This window comes from Canis lupus, chromosome 24, assembly GCF_048164855.1.
Source record: "Canis lupus baileyi chromosome 24, mCanLup2.hap1, whole genome shotgun sequence".
Lineage (NCBI taxonomy): Eukaryota > Metazoa > Chordata > Mammalia > Carnivora > Canidae > Canis > Canis lupus.
In genome coordinates this window covers 30,464,172-30,484,949 of record NC_132861.1, presented here as the reverse complement: position 1 = coordinate 30,484,949, position 20,778 = coordinate 30,464,172, and the positions used below count along the sequence as shown (strand labels likewise).

Below are 20,778 nucleotides of genomic sequence, written 5' to 3'. Positions count from 1 at the left end.
CTTAATTCCTAGCAAAATGCCTGGTACACAGCAAGGAGTAAAAAACATTTGCTGAATAAATGAATGCATGAAAAAAAGATGGTCCAGTAGGAAATGTGAGAGCACTCCATACTGGAAAATAGTCCAGGAGATATCAGCAAGGTAAGAATAAGCAGGTTGACTGTGGCAGAAGGGCTGGGAGGGGGTAGGCAGAAGGCAGAGAAAGGCAACTTGTAGATGCCAAATGAATTTATTTGGCTGAAATGACAAGTTTATCGTGGGGCTGAGAAAAGAGATTAGTAAAAATGAGGGAAAGTGTAACTGGTAAAGAACCAAAAAGGCCAGAATAATGAAGACAGACAGAGGGGGCCATAAGGAATCAACAGTCTGGAGCAGGAGAGTGCCATTTTGGCAACAATAATTATAGGTGACAGCTGAGGAGGGGGTGAGACCAAAAAGAGAGAGAACACTCAGAGGTCCCCTGTGGCAGCCTAGACAAAAAGTAGTAAAAATTACTGGTTGCCTGGGTGGCTCAGTTGGTTAAGCATCTGCCTTTGGCTCAGGTCATGATCCTGGGATCCTGGGATGGAGCCCTGAGTCGGGCTCCTTTCTCCATGGGGAGTCTGCTTCTCCCTCTCTCTCTCCCTGCCACTCCTCCCCCCGCTTGTGGGTGTGTGTGCTCTGTCAAAATAAATAAGTAAAATCTTAAAAAAAAAAAAAAAGGGAGGGAGATTGTAATTTTATGGCACTTGAGGAGATGGAAGAAGCAGATCTACACAACATCACAAAAAAACAGTTAACAGACAGGTGGGAATGGACTGAATATACTGGACAATGGACGAAGCAAGTCCTTAAGATGGTTCCAAATTCTCAAGTCAGAAATGCAAAGGGAAATCAGAACGAAATGATTTAAAAGAATAAGGAGGCAATAATAAGTCCAGTGTCAGACTGTTGCAACTGGTTAGGGGATAACAAAATGGATTTATTAGGTGAATAAAAGAGAAAACAAAGGTGCATGATAGATATGGAGATTTGCTATGTACCCTTTATCAAAGCATTTCACAAAAATGTCAGTTTATTCCAGTGAGGAAAGTGGAATATGTCTAGGACCAAGGCTGTGGGACCTCATAAGGTAAATGGGGAGAGAAGCAAGTAAATAACAAGTACATAATGCAGCAAAGAGCCTCCCTGCCTGTAAAAATGAGCGGTTTGGGAAAGATAGCTTTATGGTGCTTACACCCTATAATATGACAAAATATCAAGTGGAGTAAGAAAACAACAAGGTTGCCCCAGAAGCCTGGACTGAAAAGGATTTTAACCAGAGACTGAGGGACAATGTCAAATGCAGCTGTGAGATGCTGGGGAAAACAGAAAAGAGTAAATTTGGCTGGAGGCTCATCAGTGTTGGGCTAGAGCCGTGAAATAAGATCCATGAGGTAAAAGCAGTTATGCAAGACTGAGCTGAGCAAGGTGAATAGGAGGAACCTCAGCTTAGTTAAGAGACAGAGAATCCCGGAGTGAGGTGATGAGTCAGTCCACTGGAAGCCTTTCTCCATATTAAATGCTTCAGGTTTACTTAAAAGCAGAAAAGAAGGAATGAGTGAATGACTCAATGACCTTAGACTTCTTTGATGAGATAAAGGAAGACATAAATTTGAGATCATGAAACACATCATCTCTAGCTTTAGTTTGGAGAATTGGGCTCCAAGCTAATTCAGACCAATTCAAAACCCGCTCTTCAGTGAGGTCTCCCTAATTCCCCCAGGAAGGGATTCATCCTCCTTCTGAATCTCACAGCACTTCAGCGAATTTCTAATCTGACAGGATTGACCACTTGCACCCTGGAGAAAAGTCCTGTAGGTCTCCATCTTTTTCCTCTGTTGTAACTTCCATAAATGTAAAACCTACTGATCCATGTTCCTCTTACAGCCTAGCATGTTCCACTGTCCAAAGTTGGGGTTTAAGAAATGCCATGGACTAACGAAGGAAGGAGTGACTGAACAAATAAATATAAGTAGCATATTATTATTTTTGAGAGAAGGAAACAGAGTTGATCATTGGACAACATGGGGTGGGGGAATCCACATATAACTTCTGACTCTCTCCAAAAATGTAACTGCTAATAGCTTACTGCTGATGGGAAGCCTTACTGATAATGTAGTTGATTAATACAGATTTTGTATGTTATATGTATTATATGATGTATTTTTACAATAAAGCAGGGTAGAGAAAAGAAAATATTAGGAAAATCATAAGAACAAGAAAATATACTTACAGTACTGTAAAAATCCATATATAAGTAGACTCATGCAGTTCAAACATGTGTTTTTATGGGTCAACTGTACTCTGCAGAGAAGCTATCCATCAGGTGAGAGACGAAACAGCAAGTGTGGAAAGAAACAGATTGGAGTCCAGCAGCTGTCTAGTTTCTCCCTGCTTATTCTTGGATCTGCTTCCTGAGCCCAATTCTCCAAACTAATCATGCATCATTAGTAGTTCAACTTTTCTACCAGCCCCAAATATAACAGGCTACACTTACTGATTGGGACTGTGTTGCCAGTGAGGACAAGAGCTTTGTTTCATTAGGACTGACCTAAGGAGGTGTTATTAAAGCTTTGGGGACTACTTGGAGTTAGGTCCACAGAGAGAAAAAAGTTTGTCTGTAGCCTTGACAGCTGAGGAGGGAGCTGGATGCTGTGTGGCTTGTCCTGAGATCTTTTCTTTTTGTTTTTGTTTTATATATATATATATATATAGAGAGAGAGAGAGAGAGAGAGAGAGAGAGAGAAAGAGCGAGCACATGCACAAGTGAGCATGGTGGGGCGAGGGGGAGGGGCAAAGGGAGAGGGAGAGAGAAATGCAAGCAGGCTCCAAGCTCAGTATGGATCTCAATGAGGCACTCAATATCATGACCCTAAAATCACGACCTGAGCCAAAATCAAGATTTGGATGCTTAACTGATTGAGCCACTCAGGTGCCCCCTGATATTTCTCTTAAATACCACTTTGAGGATGTGGCCATGTCCTTTATCCAGGAAGAGCAGGCTCTCCTAGACATATCTCAGAGAAAGCTGTGCAGAGATATGAGGCTTGTCATATCTTGATATGATATCAGTCACTTGTCCTCCACAGATGATTTGAAGCCCAGAGAAATAAACTGATTATTTCATGCAGCCCCCTCTTGAGTGGAAGGGCCCCAGGTGTCCCAGGGCCCTTGCAGTTCCTGAGTGCAACAAGGGTACAAGTAGAAAATGAAGAAATATTTTCAAAACTTTGTAGTTTCAAAGTTCTTTTTCTTGAATTTTATATCTATCCAAGCTATCATTTAAATGTGAGGAAAAATTAAAGATGTTCTTAGTACTTCAAGGCCTCATAAGGTTTACCATTTTAAGACCCTCTTGGTGAACATTGCTCAAGTACTCCTAAAAGAAGGAAAGTAAATCTAGAAGGATTATGAGATACATGGGAAGTAAGATTGAAAAAAACTCAACAAGTTTCACTGTTGTCTATAAATAAACAATATATTCAGCAGTCTATGTATATTCTAAATAACCCAGAACTAAAATTCCAGACAGTACAAACATGGTAGGGGGAGCAGGAAGGAGGAAGAGGAAAAAGATGGCAGGGACAAGAGTGAGATGTGGCTCTGGAGGAAAAGGAAAAGATATTGATAAGCTCAGGATACTCAAAGAAAAAATACATTAAGGAACAACTCAGAAGAATAAAAATCAAATACTTGTATTCAAACTTATAGAAAGAAATTTAGCCATCTAAAAGAAGAGAAGAAAGGATAGGGAAAAGAATGAAGTAAATGAAAAAAACATGAAATAAGATTGCAAAAATAAGCCCCTGATACAACAATAATTATAAGTAAATATAGTTTCATCAATGAAACTTGGTTAAAAAAGAAAAAAAAAAAATCAGAGCACCTGGGTGCCTCAGTCGGTTAAGCATCTGATTTGGTTTTGGTTTAGGTCATGATCTCAAGGGTCCTGGGATCGAGCCTAAGTCAGATTCTGTGTTCAGAGTGGGGTATACTTGAGGATTCTCTCTTCTTCCCCCTCTGCTTCTCTCCCCACCTGAATGCATGTTCTCTCTAAAATAAGTAAATAAACCTTAAAAAAAGAAAAGGAAAAAAAATCCCTTACAATGGTGTCTATAAGGGATTCACTAGAAAAGGATATAAAAAGAATGAAAAGAAATATGGATAGGAGACAAAGTCTCTTGGCTTTTAATGCAGTTTTGAGAGAAAAAAAATCAGCATCCTGATAAGAGGCATAATTGCTCAATAAAACATAATGATCATAAACATATATACCTCTGATTATACAGCTTAAAAATATAAAAAGCAGTAACTGGTGAAAGTACAGGAGAAACAGACCAACAAATAACACATCCTTTTCAGAAACTGGAAGCTAAGCAAATATATGAAAGAAATAACATAAAAAGCTCAAATGAATAAATACATATAGAAAACTTTTTCATTCAACAGTGAACATAGTCTTTTCCACATACACAGAACACTTACAGAAAGAGACTGTGTTTCAAAGTAACACTTCAATGAATTAGTATACTCTTATCCTAATTCAAAAGAGAAAGAAAGAAATTAAGAAAGAAATCCAGAAACAGTTATGTATGACTTGAAAAAAGTCTCTCATCTAACCCTAAGTCTAATCATATTGGATGGACTAGAAGCAAACAGCAGCACTACAAAACAACCTTTGGCTACTTAAATTATGAGCATTATGAAGGAAATTATGATATACTTAGAGATGAAGACAGAGCACACGTATCAACAATTTAACAGAGTTAAATGATACTAAGAGAGAAACTGATAGCTTTAAGAACACTTACTGGAAAGCACAGAAGGATGGAAATGAATGAGATAAATATTAAAAGAAAAGCAATGGAGTAAACCCAAAGATGGGGGGAAGGAAATAATAAAGGACAGAATAGAGAATGAAAATACAAAAACAATTAAACACAAAAACGTATTCTTTGAAGAAAATCAGTAATGCAGACATACTGGCCAATTTATTCCAGGAGTATATTTTAAAAAGAATAAACTGTGATCAAGTAAGATTTATCCCAAGACTACAAGGATGGTAAAATGTGAGAAAAACTAGTATTATAATTTACTACATTATTGTTCTAAAGGAGAGAAATCACATCATAGACTCAGAAAAATCATTTGATAAGGTACATCTACATTCGATTTTTTTAAATCAGAAAACTGGGAACAGAGGAGAAACTCCTTAACTTGATAGCTAAAAATATAGTAAGCCATCTTATTTAATGAAGAGGCTACAAAAGCATTTTAAAATCTGGTACAAGACAAGGCTGCCACTATCATTACTTTTGTTTACCTGGAACTAAAGTAATAGTTGTGAGATAGGAAAAAGAAACAAAAAATAGAAGGATTGGAAGAAAAGTGACAAAACTGTTACTTCTTTGCAGATAATATTATCATCAATAGACAAATATTAGAATATAAGAATTTAGCATTTTGTTGAATATTAGATCAATCAGAAAAATTCGTATAGAGATAGTTCTTCTCACTAAAAGCTAGTTCTCGGGGATCCCTGGGTGGCTCAGCGGTTTAGTGCCTGCCTTTGGCCTAGGGCGCGATCCTGGAGTTCCGGGATCGAATCCCACGTTGGGCTCCCGGCATGGAGCCTGCTTCTCCCTCTGCCTGTGTCTCTGCCTCTCTCTCTCTCTCTCTTTCTGGCTATCATAAATAAATCTTTAAAAAAAAAATAAAAATAAAATAAAAAATAAAATAAAAAATAAAATAAAAAATAAAATAAAAAAAATAAAAGCTAGTTCTCTCCTTCCATTTGGATGCTGTACCTTTGTGGGTCTCAATTCTCCTCTAACTGTCCATTCCTTTTTTTTTTTTTTTTAAGATATTATTTATTTATTTGAGAAAGAGAGAGATAGAGAGAAAGAGAGAACAGGAGCAAGGAGGGGGGCAGAGGGAGAGGCAGGTTTCCTGTGGAGCTGGGAACCTGATGTGGGGCTTGATCCCAAAACTCTGAGATCGCAATCTAAGCAGAAGGCAGATGCTTAACCAACTGAGCCACCTAGGCACCCGACACTAACTCCCCATTCTTATTCAAGATCATTTTTCTTCCTTCTACTTTCTATGATAAATGTTCCCCACAGCTCAGTCTTTCCCCTTCAGCTCTTTATTTACATACTTTAAAAAATTTGATGCTTCAATTTGTCTCCAGGCTTGCCTTCACATCCAAGTTCCAGTTCTATATTTTCATCCGTCCCCAGTGTTCACTCAAATTCTTCTTCATCTTACCCACTACCTCCTCCTAAAATCAGAACCCCCTCTGCCAACTCCTCCTTGTTGACTGGATTGGTGTTATCATCACCATTCTTAGCATGAAAGAATTGGGCCTGTATTTTTCCTTCCCTGAAGACAGAAAGCATTCAATAAGTATTTGTTGAATTAAAGACCTGCCAATGTTTTTCTCTGTCACTTCATTCTTACCAATTCAGGCTTAATCCAAAGCCCCACTACCCTATGTTTATAGATTACCACAGCAACCTATTCCCAGATAGGGAGGTTCCACTCAAGTAGGTCCATGGTTGGCCTTTTCTGTAAAGTTTAACTCTAAAGCAGAACTTTGCTGTTCCAGTGTGCAAGCAGCCATAAACAATCCATAACTAAATGGAGGTAGCTGTACTGCAACAAGACATTATTTACAAAAACAGGTGGCAAGCCAAACTTGATCCATGGGCCATAGTTTGCTGACACCTAAACTTTTATTATTTTTTTTTAAAGATTCTATTTATTTATTTGAGAGAGAAAGAGAAACACAAGTGGTGGAGAGGAAGAAGCAGGCCGCCCATTGAGCAGGGAGCCTGATGTGGGGCTGATCCCAGGATGCAGCTCATGACCTGAGCTGAAGGCAGCCCCCCTTAACCAACTGAGCTACCCAGGCACCCCTACACCTAAACTTTTCTTATCCCTACTAATTCAATATAGAAGACAATTATCTGGGTTTAAAAAAATCTAATTCATTATCTTTTTTTACATATAACACTGGTTTCCAGCTAGAAATTAAAATTAATTACTTAGGTATGTTGGTCATTACTTTCAAGACCTTATTTTCCCTTTAAATTTATGAACCTTGGAAGAATAATTTACTGGAAATTACATCAGTAGTACTGTAAAGGCTTTGATCTAAGCGGGACAAATCGGAAGAGTTGGCAGCCAAGTAATCTTTCTGTCTTTTATGGAAGAATATATCAAGAATGATAGAAGCTGCCAATAATGTATTTTGATTCAATGAAGCAAATTAAGATGACATTGATGGGTTTTTGATTTCAATAAGCGGGAAAGGCCCAGAATTCTGCTAGCTATAGGAAAAAAACAGCAACTTGTCCCCTCTAGACCTTGAGATGAAACTTGATTATAAAAGAAGGTATGAAGAAAGCCAGTACAAAGTGGCAGCTCAGATGCATCCTTTTGTTCTAGACCTATAACAGTCATTTCCCCCCTTCATATAAAAATAGGATATGGACTTCCTCAAGTTATCCAGGTATGTACCCATCCATCAGCTAACTAATCTTTTCTGCCCCTCCTTTTACAAGCATGGAAAGAATCAGGATACGAAATGAATGATAAGACCTAAAAAGGAATAAAGAATACATTTATAACAATGTTTATGTATTTAACTACTTGCCAAATAAGACTGTTAACAAATGGCCAACTTAAAATCTTCCAATAGTTGGGCAGCTCGGGTGGCTCAGCGGTTTAGCGCTGCCTTTGGCTCAGGGCGTGATCCTGGAGACCTGGGATTGAGTCCCGTGTCGGGCTCCCTGCATGGAGCCTGCTTCTCCCTCTGCCTGTGTCTCTGCCTCTATCTCTCTCTCTGTCTCATGAATAAATAAGTAAAATCTTAAAAAAACAAAACAAAAACCTTCCAATAGCTTCCCTCTACACGTTAAAATAAAACCCAAGAGTACCTGGGCGGCACAGTGGATTGGGTGTCTGACTATTGCTTTTGGCTCAGATCGTGAGATCAAGCTCCATGCTCAGCATGGAGTCTGCTTGAGTTTCTTTCTCCCTCCCTCTGCCTGCCAGCTCATGCTCTTTCTTTAAAATAAATAAATCTTTAAAAATAAAATAAAATCCGATCTAAATTTTTCATCATGGCCTACAAAGTTTCACATGACCTGGCTCTGCTCATCCCATGGATACCCCTGTTGACTATACTTGGCATGCTGCAATCACAACGGACCTCTCTGCTCTTCTGAACACAGATTTCATGAGCTGGGACTTTGCATATGGGTCACCATTGATTCCCTAACACCTACATAAGTGCTTGACACATAGTAGACCCTCAGTAAAGAAATAATTAACACTTGCTGAGTAAACGAGTAACCATTTCTGTTCCATATCAGGCTATCATTATTGGAAGTAGTAGAAAATCTCAAAATCCTAGAGATGAACCTAAAGGCAGCAGGATCTTCAGAGGAACTTGTAATCCTAAATATTGGGACATGAAGAATGTAACTCTCATGAAGAGTGTCTATAGAACATAAAGTTTCAGTTAAGCAAGATAAGTTCTAGAGATCTGCTATACAACACTGTACGTATGGTCAACAATAATGTATAGTATAAAATTATTAAGAGGATAGATCTCATGTTAAACATTCTTACCATAACAACAAAAATTAAAAAAAAAGATACATGTAGAAATCAAAATTAGAAAGATTTAAAAACTGATGATCCTCTAGATACATTATAAATTTGGGTTAAATAACTAAAAAGCTTAATTGTTAAAAGAGAATTAGAATTACCTGGGGATGTGTGGTAAGCAAGGAGGATCCGGATACATACGATACTTTCTCATAATGGGACTGGATAATCCAGTTGGAACTTCCAAGGGCATAGCCTGAGCTTAGCGGAGTCACCTGGACTGCACCAAAAAGCTCCTAGAGAAGAACCATAGTAAGGATGTGTGATGAGCTTTCAGCAGTGCAGTCACACTGGGTAAATCTTTGCAGGAAAAAAACCCAGAAATACCCTTCACTTACAGAAAATTTAAAGTAAAACAGACAGTATAAAATAAAGCAAAAAACCCAATGGAGACTATATGGTAGACCCAAAAAGCAATCCTATAGTCTTTACTTGCCCCCTCTCTTGAGTTTCAGTCTATCCACAGGTACCAGGCACCCAGGCCTTATTCATCAGAAGACAGAGATGACAGATTACCAGAAAGACTAAAGAGACAAATACTTTCCTTTTTTAGGTTAAGCATTCATCTTTTGGTCATTCTATATGGAGTGGCTCTCGGTACAAGTTAACAAAAATGGGAACCCTTAATATGAGATCAGAGTTCAAAAGTTATACTTGCCAAATTGCTTCTTGATCGGTTTTATGCTCTCTGGTTCCTGTTTCACTTGCCCCAAATCTATAACGTTGCACTCGCTGTTCTAAAGTGAATAGGATGAGATTTCTTTCTCCTGACTCATTACAAGCTGGTCAAGAGAACACTGACTAATGCTGGGGAATGTGAAGGTTAGGAAAGAACACTGATAATCTGGAGGATGAAGGATAATGACAGATGCTCTGACTTTTCACCTTGTACTAGAATAAGATTCTCAGTGACTGAAGAGCTACAGGAAGGGAACTATAAGATCCTCCAAAAGGGGAGCAATATGAATTGAAAGCATTCATGCCATCACTTAAAATCATATTAACACTCACAATTTTCTGAGAATATCCCACCAGCTGGATTTTGCTAAGGGCAGAGTTCACCTCTTGCATCGTATAGCATCTTCTCCAGGTTGATACTTCCACTGCATCCTTGAGTGGAGAAGGCAGCAGCCTATAAACGCATCACAATGCCAATTCTTTATGTTATCAAGGATTTCTTTCAAGTAATTTGCCCATTTCCTTTAAGTTGTCCAACTTACTGGCACAGAATTGTTTACAGGATTCCTTTATAATAATTTTTATTTCTGTAAGGCTGGTAGTACTGACCCTCTTTCACTTCTGATTCTAGTAGTTTGAGTCTTCTTCCTTTTTTTTTTTTTTTTTTTTTGGCCACTCTGGCTTAAGATTTGCTAGCTTTGTTGATCTTAAAAAAAAAAAAAAAAACTTTCCTCTATTTTTTTCCTATTTTTTATTTTGTTTAAACAGCATATAGCTGGATATTGTGTGTATGTGCGTTTTTAATCTAGTCTGGTCATCTCTGCCATATAAATTGCTTAATCCACTCACATTTACTACTGATATAGCTGGATTATGTTTACCAATTTATTTTGTTTTCTCTATGTCTCATGTCTGTTTTGTTCCTTTGTTCCTCCTTTATAATACCTTTTGGTACTAAGTGAATATTTTCTAATGCAGCCTTTTAATTTCCTTCATGGTTTTTCACTGTATTTTTTTGAGTTACTTCCTTTATGGCTGTTCTAGGGCTTATCATATGTATCTTAACATAGTGCATTTCTATAGGACATTTCAAATTCTCTTCCCTATTCATGAATGATAAATGAAATACACTTTGCTCATGGGCCTGCAAAGCTATAGAAAAGGACTGAGTGAAACACAGCTGAGGTGTGGCATAAAGGAGGAAAATAAACCACAATTTGTGACTTTTCAGATCAGCATCAGGAGTACCCCTTAAAACAAACAAACAAAACTTTCTCATTAGAAAAATACTATATCATTTGCTCTAACAAAATCAGGAATAGACCTGGGAGAGTGATTTCCCTGAAATACCACTGAACATAGTGAAGGGCTTTGCACACACAGGCACACACACACACACCTTCAAGACAAAGAGAATGAGAGAAGAGGCAAGAGCACTGGCATTTTAGAAAGTGGAAAGTATAAAGACAAATAATTAGCACACACAGGAAAGTTTAATTCAAATAATTTAAACTGCAGAACCCACAAAAAGCTCAGCAATCTGAAACAATAGATATGTCTGGAAGTAAGGTGGAAGGTGAGCCTAAAAACAAGGGGATTTGGTAAAAAAAAAAAAAAAAAAAAAGACAAAAACAAAAAACCCCGATAAATAGAAGCTTCCATGGCACAAAGACTTTTATAATCAGTTTTTTACTCTCCAACTCCTAAACATGAGCCAATAACCAAGGATCAGCATACATTTGAGGAAAATATCTAAAATGATAAAGGTCAAAACAAATGGAGGGAGGACAAGAGGAAATAAATTAGGCTGCTAGAATAAAATTTTAAAAAATACTATCATTATCCATAAAGAGATAGATAAGATATTATGTCTAAGAAATGAGAAGTGGCTTCTATTAAAAAAAGAGCATTAAGAGAATAAAAAAGCTCTTGGACATAAAATATGACAGCACACAATAAAAGCATGCCAATAAAACCTATCAAAATTTTAAAATTAGTTAAAAACATAAAAAAATTATAGAAGACACAAAAGAACTACATAAAAGAAAAACCAGAAAAGCTTCAAAAAAAGGTGATAGAACTTAATAAAGAATTAGAAATTTAAAACATTTTTTTCAGAAATGGAGACTGAAGTAACAGAATTACAAGACTGGATAAACACACAACAGGTAATGGCATAAGAAGAACATAGGAAGAAAAGATTAAATGCTAGAAAGAAATGAAAAGTTAAGAATTTGAAAGAAAGGCAGAAAATGAAGACAGGCAAAGAAGAAGCAACATACAGAGAACAGGAGTTCCTAACAGAAATCCAACCAAGGGAACAGAACAAATACTAAAAACTAATTGCTAAAATAAAAGAGGCTTGAAATTATACACTGAAAGAACTTTCACAGACCTGAAAATACCGACCCAGAAGAACTAACACCAGATATATTCTGAAAATATTTACACTATAAATAAACTTCTGGGAAGCTAGGCAAAGTGAGCAAGTGATTTACAAAGGAAAAAGTACAACACCAGAGTTTTAACAGCAATGCTATTTTACTTAAAGAAGTGAATAAAATATTTTAAGACATTCACAGAAAGAAAATGCAAGCCAAGGATTATACAATTAACAAAACTGACTTTCAAGGTTACAGAACACAGTAAACAATTATTAACCTGCAAGAACTTAAGGCATTTTATTCTCATGATCCCATCCTGAGATATCTTTTGAAGAATGACTTTTAGACAACCTAAATGACTATAGAAACATCAATACATCAGCTAGTAGTGAGTATTAAACACAGTTATGTAGAAGTAGGACCAAATGAAGATTAAAAGGGAGAGAGGATAGTATGTAATGCCTGTATATTCTGATAATATAAATATAATAAAAGCATGAAAAAATAAGGGAAGGAAAATACATATTCCCTTTCTTCAAAAGATGACCTAGAAATAATGACCAATCCAGGAGTAATGAGCAACCACAATGGGAGCTTAAAATTCCATTTCCTGGGCAGCCCAGGAGGCTCAGCAGTATAGCGCCACCTTTCAGCCCAGGGTGTGATCCTGGAGTTCCGGGATCGAGTCCCACGTTGGGCTCCCTGTGTGGAGCCTGCTTCTCCCTCTGCCTATGTCTCTGCCTATCTCTCTTTCTCTCTCTCTCTCTCTCTCTCTCTCTCTCTCTCTCTCTCTCTCTCCTCTCTCTGTGTATTCTCATGAATAAATAAAATCTTAAAAAAAAAATCCATTTCCTACTAAAAGACTATAGAGTATTTTAGAGAAATGGGTGATACCAGATTTAGGGTAGGAATATACCAGTGCAGTCTTAAATATCCTGCTTAAGTATATAGCAAGGAAACAATCAAAGGGTCAAAGGTCACAATAAAAGGACACAGCAGACAGCATGAAGAGGCTCACTCTCCAAAATGGGATAATCTGAGCTGCAAAAAATGACAGTATTGCAATGGGTTGAAATCCACGACATATGTGTCAGAGTGGGTTGTAATTAGATTGGGGCACAGAGAGGATCTTTTGAGTTACTGGAAATATTCTATTTTAGACCTGGGTAGCAGTCATAAGGACGGTTGCTTTACAATAATTTATTAACTATATATATGTTTGGTTTTTTGTTTTATATTACAATAAAAAAAGTTACTTTAAAAAATAGAAAAGGGACACCTGGGTAGCTCAGAGGTTGAGTGTCTGTCTTCAGCTACGTCATGATCTTGGGGTCCTGGGATAGAGTCCCGCATTGGGTTCCCTGCAGGAACCCTCCTTCTCCCTCTGCCTCTGTCTCTGCCTTTCTGTGTGTCTCTCATGAATAAATAAATAAAATCTTTAAAAAAAAATAGAAAAATTTATGTAAAAATAAGAAATTATGACAGCAGAAATGAAAAACTCATGGATAGGCTGGGAGGTTAAAAGAATTTCTCAGGCAAAAGAGCAAACAAAAATAAAGAGATGGAAAAGAGGACAGAAAAAAAATCTGAGTTCCAGTCCAGAAGGTTTAACATCTAAGTAGTGAGAGTTCCAGAAAGAGGGAACACAAGACATGAGAAAGAAAATTTTAAAAATAAACAAAAAAATTTTTTTGGCCAAAATTGAAGTTGTCCATTTTTTAGACTGGGAGGTCAGCAAACATCGTTTGTAAAAAGCCACAGATATTTTAAGCTCTGTAGACCACAGTCTGTCACATCATTCAATTTAGCTGTGTAATGCCACAGGCAATATGTAAATGCATGAGTGTGGCTGTGTGCCAATAAAACTTTACTGCTAACAACTGTGGCAGGCCAGATTTGGCTCATTAAACAAGAGCTTAGCCACAGTTGGAACTTCTGTACTAGATGGTAAGGACCCACTAAGTACTCAGCACATGAATGAGAACTGTCCTTTATTAAGACACATCATCACAAATTTAAGGAACAAGATTCTTAAAGTTTCCACAGAGGAGTAAGTGGGATACATACCAAAGATCTAGACCCAGAATAGTACTGCCCTTTTCAATGGTATTTCTGGAAGCTAGAGAAAATTATATCAAATCTGGATTGCTATCATTGGAGGGTGAGGGTAGAACAAAGGCATTCTAGGCATGCAGGGTCTCAGAAAATTGACCTCCCATGCACTCTTCCTCAGAATGTGCCTGGCAAAATGAACACAGGAACAAGAAAAAGGCCCAGAAACAGCTTCCAACAGTAGAAAGAAGTGAAAATATCTTCAGGATAATGGTGAAGAAAATCCTAAACTGAGAGCCATGTAGCAAGCCTAAGAGCAGCTGGGATCAGACTAGAGAAAGAGAGGTGGCTTTGGGAGTGGATTTCCAAGAAGATAAAACAATACCACTAAGTTTGAACATACCGAGTGAGGAGAAACTTGTACAAATGGCAGACGGGTTGTAGATAAACTAGTAAGAAGTGCACAGGAAACTAAGCAAATAAGCATACAACAAGATCATTATTAACTCAAGGGAAAACAAAAAGTTGTGCAAGAAAGAAAAAAATAATCCTAACAATGTTATATAGCCAGTGAGTTGCATTTATACAGTCATAATTTTGTAAACACTGAATAGAAGTTTAGCTAATGTAGCGCATAGATCACATTGTTTCTATTCTATCTTTGTTTCTCCAGGACAAAATACTAATAATTCTTCTCTTTACTTTCTGTATAAACAGACACACGAAGATCTTATTTCACTTATCTGTCCTATGTACACTGGATTGCTTTAGGTTTTACAATATTTATTCAATCATTATTTAGCCCTGACTATGGCCATAGCACTGAAGTGTTATAAGGGATATAAGAGGAACAACATAGAGGCTTCTTCTCCTAAGAGCTTAAGTCTAGAAAATTTTTACAATGGTATAAGGCAATATAAAGAGATGTCAAAAGCCATGAGTCATCCCTGCCTGCAGACTTGCCTTCCCTCACAGAAGGGTCTAAATGACATATTAAAAATGCAAATCTTAACACACACACACACACACACACACACACACACACACACACACCCTCCCCTCTTTCACTTTAATGGCTTTCCATTATATTCAGGATAAAATCCAAGGCTCTTAGTATGACTTTATAAGGCCCTTCTTTATCTGGGTCCTGCCTCAGCCTCTATTCTATATAATAAGCTATACACAGCCCTCTCGGTCCCAGGCTCCCTCCCTCAAGCCTGTAACCTACCTCACTGTCTTCAGATTTTGTGGGGACAACACTCCTTTAAAATCTAGACCACTTGTCCCTTTTTCTCAGGTCTTGTGACAGCGATCAAGACCAGGTGCACACCCTATGTACTCTTTGGAAACATAGCCCAAGTGTGTATCAGAGACAGGGAAGTGGTACAGAAGGTCCCTCTGGATGCAGCTACCGGTGTCAGTGGGGGTTGCTGCTACTGCTTCTCTTCTCCTTCCACATCCCTGTTGACTCTCTGCCAACCATTTGGAGGGAGGTTTCTCTCTGAGGCACATGATGGAAAAAAACAGGATTTACAGACTTGTCTGGATATAAATTCCAGTATTACCTCTTCACCTCAGTTTACTCATTTGTGAAATAAGGAGAGTAGCACCTTCTTTTAGAGTTGTTCTGTGAGGGATAAATGACATAATGTATGTGAGTGTCTGGCACAGAACAGATGCTGAATAAAGATGGGTTTCTAACAACCCCCCACGCTCCCTTATGCAGCCACCACAGCTCCAGGAGTATAGTTTCCCACAATATCATAGTAAACTTCAACCCAGGGTGATTTACTTCAATGAGCAGCAAGGACTCTGAACTTGAGTGGCCCAAGCACTACTCGACACAGTCTCAAGGAAAAACCTAAGCTATTCCCCTTCTTTAGCTCTTCTTTAAATGCCTTAGGATCAGGGAGCAACCATGGCTTGGGGCTCCTAGAACTGAACTGCATTAAAAATAAAGACTTATTTCGGGCTGGGTAGGAGCAGAGGGTTTCTTAACTTTATGCCAGAGCTGGAAAGCTATTACAAGAGTGGCCTAAGAGGGTGGGGAGGATCAATAACACCTGTAGGCCAACCACATCTTTCAACCTAGTTGAATTCGTCTTAAACTGCCCCCAGCTTTGCCAAGCTGCTGCAACTGAGTCACCTCTGTTAGAGGTTGAGCAAAAAGTCATACACAAAGCTAGGTTAGATACGTTTTCTTTTTAAAAATTTTTATTTAAATTCAATTTAGTTAACATACAGTGCATTAGGGGTAGAATTTAGTGATTCATCAGTTGCATGTAACACTCAGTGCTCATGATATCAAGGGCCTTCCTTAATGCCCATCCCCCAGTTACCTCTCCCTGTTCATCTCCCCTCCAACACCCTCAGTTTGTTTCATAGCATTCGGTATCTCTTATGCTTTGCCTCCCTATTTTCATTTTATTTTTCTGTCCCTTTCCCTACATTCATCTGTTTTATTTCTTTAATTCCTCATATGGTATAGGCCTTTCTCTGACTTATTTCACTTAGCATAAAATCCTCTAGTTCCATCTGTGTCATTGCAAGATTTTATTCTTTTTGATGGCCCAGTAATACGACATTGTATATATGAGACCTGCCTCCTTCCCATCCCTCGACAACTAGTACTGCCATTACTTACTTCCCTTGATGGCTCTTCCCAGCATACACTCCTCCCTTCCCATCTAGGACGATGTCCTAAATTAAGCAGATTAAAATCTGGAACAGTCTTTCTCCAAATGAAGGATTTGGCTAATGTTTCTATTCTCTGTTGGAGATTAAACAATCACATATTCAACCTCCAGAATAAGCCAGCAAATGCTCTGAGTCCTTGGTAAGGGAAAAATGGAAGATGGGAAATATTAACTACTTCTGTCTTCAACAGTCCAGAACCTACTTGAAGAGAAATTACTGGTGTGTTTCAGGTAGGAAAACAATTTCCTTAAGCAAAATAAAAGACTTGTGAATAATTCAGGTATATTTCAACTTGGATCTTTTCTCATTTTCCCTTCAGGGTAAATAGCCCAGAAACAATAAATTTAGGTTCTGGAGAAACTAAAGAAAGCATCTGTTTATAGAGAAACATTCATGATAATTTTTTTTAGATAATTTTTAATAACCAGTTTAGTATAGCACTGTTGGAGAGAACAGTGTTGTTAAATAAAACAACAAAAACAGTATGTTTTTATTCCAATATATCATACTACTCACACAGTAGTATGTTTTCACATTTTCATATCCTCAGCACTGAGCAATGCCCAACACAAACACTCCAAAGACAAAACATCTGTTCATTTGTTGCCCCAGGAAAGGTAGGAACCATTGAGTCAATTAACAAGTTCTATCTGAAGTGCAACGTTAGTTTGGCTTAGAGGTGAGCCAGAGGAGGAGAGCTATGCAGGTCCCAATGACTCTGGTCTAAAATATGACCAATTAGGTTTAGGGTTTTGTAGCTAGCATGGTCCCTAAGGATCCCTCACTTCCATATTCACCCCTTTGTGTAGTCCAATCCCTTGAGGGTGGGTGGACATAGGATTTGCTTCTAGTGAAGAGCATATGACAAAAGTGAAAGGATGTCACTTCCAAGATTAGTTCACTAAAGACTGTGACTTCCATCTTGCTTATTCTGACAAAACTGCTTTGAGATGCTCTATGGAGAGGTACACACATAAGGGCCTAAGAGAGCCCTCAGTCCATCACCCCTGAGGAATTGAACCCTACCATTACCCCTGTGAGTGAATCCTTTCCAAGAGGAGCTAGAGATAGCTGCAGCCCTTACAGGAGACTCAGAACAGAAAACCCAGTGTTTTTAATAACTTAAGACTTTTCTGGCCCGAGTTCTAGTACAGAAGCCGTGTTTAAATACCTTAACTAAGTCTGGGCTTTCCTGAGGTCTCCTCGATGACATTTCTATAAACTCTAATTGTAGAACTTCTGTAGAATGGTGTTCTTCATATCCAATTTAACTGGGATTTTTGCCTATTTTTGTTGCAATATTGAGCAATTTACTTAACCTTTTCTTCTCATCATATTTCTAAACTGAGGGTAAAATACTTCCTTCAAAGATCATTGTGAGGACTACAGTAAATAAGTGGTTATATGTGTGTGTGCATGTGTGTAATTATTACATATAGGATAAATATGAAATTTGCTTTATGCTTTATGAAATTTGACTTTTCTGAAAAGTTTTATTTATTTTAGAGAGAAAGAAGGAAAGGGAGAAAGAAAGAGACACAGAGAGAGAGAGAGAGAGAGAGAGAGAACGTGAGCAGGGGGAAGGGCAGGACGGGAAGAGAAGCAGACTCTGTGCTGACTGCAGAACCCAACATGGGGCTTGAGCCCAGGACCCTGAGATCATGACCTGACCTGAAATCAAGAATCGCCACTTATTCAACTGACCTACCCAGGTGCCACTGAAATTTAGCTTTTTTATGAAATTCAGGGACTTTAATATCCTCCCTCACCCTTATGCTTAAATTCTTTGGGTATCTTACTCTAGCAACTTATACTGACCATACTACTTTCAGATTTAAAACTAATTATTTTGTCATTTCTCTAGTTGGAAATATCCAGGTTTCCTTTTTCATATAGGCTTGGTAGACAAAATTTTCACAATTTTGGTGAATTTTCTATCAGCTACAGAAAAGATTTAAACTAGGAATTAGTCAAATATACTGTTAGCTTTTTCAAAAGACCAAAGTTTCCATATTCTTTTGTATAATGTTAAGTTCCAATTCTTTTTTCTCTTTCCTGGCATGCACTGGCTGATTTTAACCAATCCAGTCACCTTTCAGTTGTGCCGTGTTGCCATGTTTTTGCCCGTACCCTTCCCTATCTTAGGATCCTCTCTTCCCTCTTGGATACCCTACTTAATCTGCAAGCCCAAGCTAAGTCTTGCCACTTAGTACATAATCTTTGCTTGATAAGCTCCTTGGGTACAAGGACTATGTCTTAAACTTTCTTGGGCATTTTCCTGCAAACTTATCATAATGTCAGGCATTTGGCAGTTAATCAACAAATAAGTCATCTGAATTCCATATTTATACCCCAAAATTCCTTTTGCTAACACTCTTTTCTTATTCCTTTGAGATATTTAGTCACTTTGTCACTACTTTCATCTCCTATCATTCTGCCTAACCTAGCTCTCCCTAAAGTTCTGCTTCTGCTTACTTGAGGCCATAATTATAGAGAGGCATTTATAGAGCCATTTGAAGCCATTAAGATTATTGGCTGATTCAGGATAAGTTGGATAAGGAAACCCAGTGGGAACTAGTTCTATTTTTTTTCTGGCTTTCTAATTTATCAAAGTCAAATTCTCAGAGTCTAAATGTTTAATAAGTACTTTCTAAAAGATTTCATTGTTTTGTTTTTTCTTATCAGACTAGAGTGCTTAATAAACTTCCCCCCCAGTGCTCTGACATCATGCCAGAGCTCTGCTGTCTCTTCTTCCATCCTACCAGCAACCAACAAGCAGAAAAGACCATGTGTTTGTGTTAAAGAGTAAGACCTTAAGTCCACAGGGACCACTTAAAAATTTATAGATAAAACACTGGTTGGGTTTTTCTAAGTGTGTGATGAATGAAGGAATCTGCAAAATGAATATAAGAGCAGAATACAAAGAATGTAAGAAGCAGATAAATCTTTTTCCTTTCATTATAGCAAAGTGTGCTTTATTAATATACATGGGGGTGGGGTGGACTGGAAATGTGTTAGCAGAGTGATGACCTTTATGGAGTTTACCAAAGTGGAGCCTGATAATCAAGCATTTCTCAATACTAACCTGAAAATACACAATCCCTGATTTTTGTTTTAGGTCAATTTATCTCTAAAAAGGACAAAAGCAATTGCTTAGGCTACCAAAGCACAATAGAAACAATTCTCCAGAGTACCTAAACTGCTTCTGCTTTGATTCCATTCTTATCAAGAAAACTCTTATCTATAACTTAATCTCTTAAGTGGACTTGCTGACCAGACCAGTGTCCTATAGAGATGAACCTTTTTAGTTCTGGAGCCAGGCAGATGTCTCAGTATAAAGTAATTAAATGGGATTTTTGTTTGTCAGTCAATATCCTGCGAGTTTAGTTAGCCTGAATCAGTCCTTCAGAGGCTAATCAACTCTGAGTGAAATGAAATGATTAAGTTTCTGGAACTGCAAAGCTCAAGGACAAGCGGTGATGACTTCATCAAAGTACTGCCATTCTATGAATGCTGGCTGAAGGAGCCTCTCCCTTCCACATTTTTAAAAATTGTAACCTAAGTGAACTCAGAGATATTTTAATTCAATTCCCCTGTTTTACAAAAAAGGAGATTGAGTTCCAGTATCTGGATGACAATGCTAACAGCAGGCGAGAGTGAGATTAGAAAAAATGGTTTTCCTTCTCTTATACTACCTTGCTTTCATCAGAAAGGTGGCATCTAAAGATAAATTAGGCTGTGGAAGGCAGATGTGTGCTGATTACTGAAAAGGGGTTATGTGAGTCAAGTGTATCATTAAAGGAGAAACGGATGCTGGTGTTTATGGAGCACCTACTATGTGTCTGGTGCTGTTTTAAGGAGTCTCATGCTAATTTAGTCCTCACAGCAATTCTGCAGAGTTGCTGATATTCTTATTTTATAAATGAGGAAAGAGAGCCTAGAAGAAACAGATTGTTACAGCGCTACAGCTACTAAGAAGCAGATATGAAATTTAAACACTGGTCTGTTTGATCTCCAAGCCCATAGCTTTAATTTTTTCCCTACCATATAGTTAGACCTGATAAATTCCTCTATAAATGCCCACGGAGCATCAGAGCAGAGGGACTTCAACTATGTCTTTTTTTATGTCTTCTATAAGGTATGAACCCACGTTTTAGGCTCTGACTACTGGAAACTGCCGCAACATTTCAGCCAAGAATGTATCAGTGCATATTTCCTTAATGCTGGCAAAAGGGTTACGACAATATCCTGTTTTTATCCTTAATTGTAA

General features: G+C 37.9%; 1 protein-coding gene across 3 annotated transcripts in view; it reads right to left on the bottom strand.

Annotated features, from left to right (window-relative positions):
• Positions 1-20,778, bottom strand: part of INTS9 (integrator complex subunit 9) — a 101,158-nt gene that overhangs the window by 24,048 nt on the left and 56,332 nt on the right. For all 3 annotated transcript variants that reach the window (XM_072796108.1, XM_072796107.1, XM_072796109.1), the window contains 2 exons: positions 9,709-9,829; positions 8,799-8,933 (listed from right to left, as the gene is read on the bottom strand). In XM_072796108.1, coding sequence (XP_072652209.1) covers positions 8,799-8,933; positions 9,709-9,829 — 256 coding nt within the window. The remainder of the gene's footprint in view (positions 1-8,798; positions 8,934-9,708; positions 9,830-20,778) is intronic.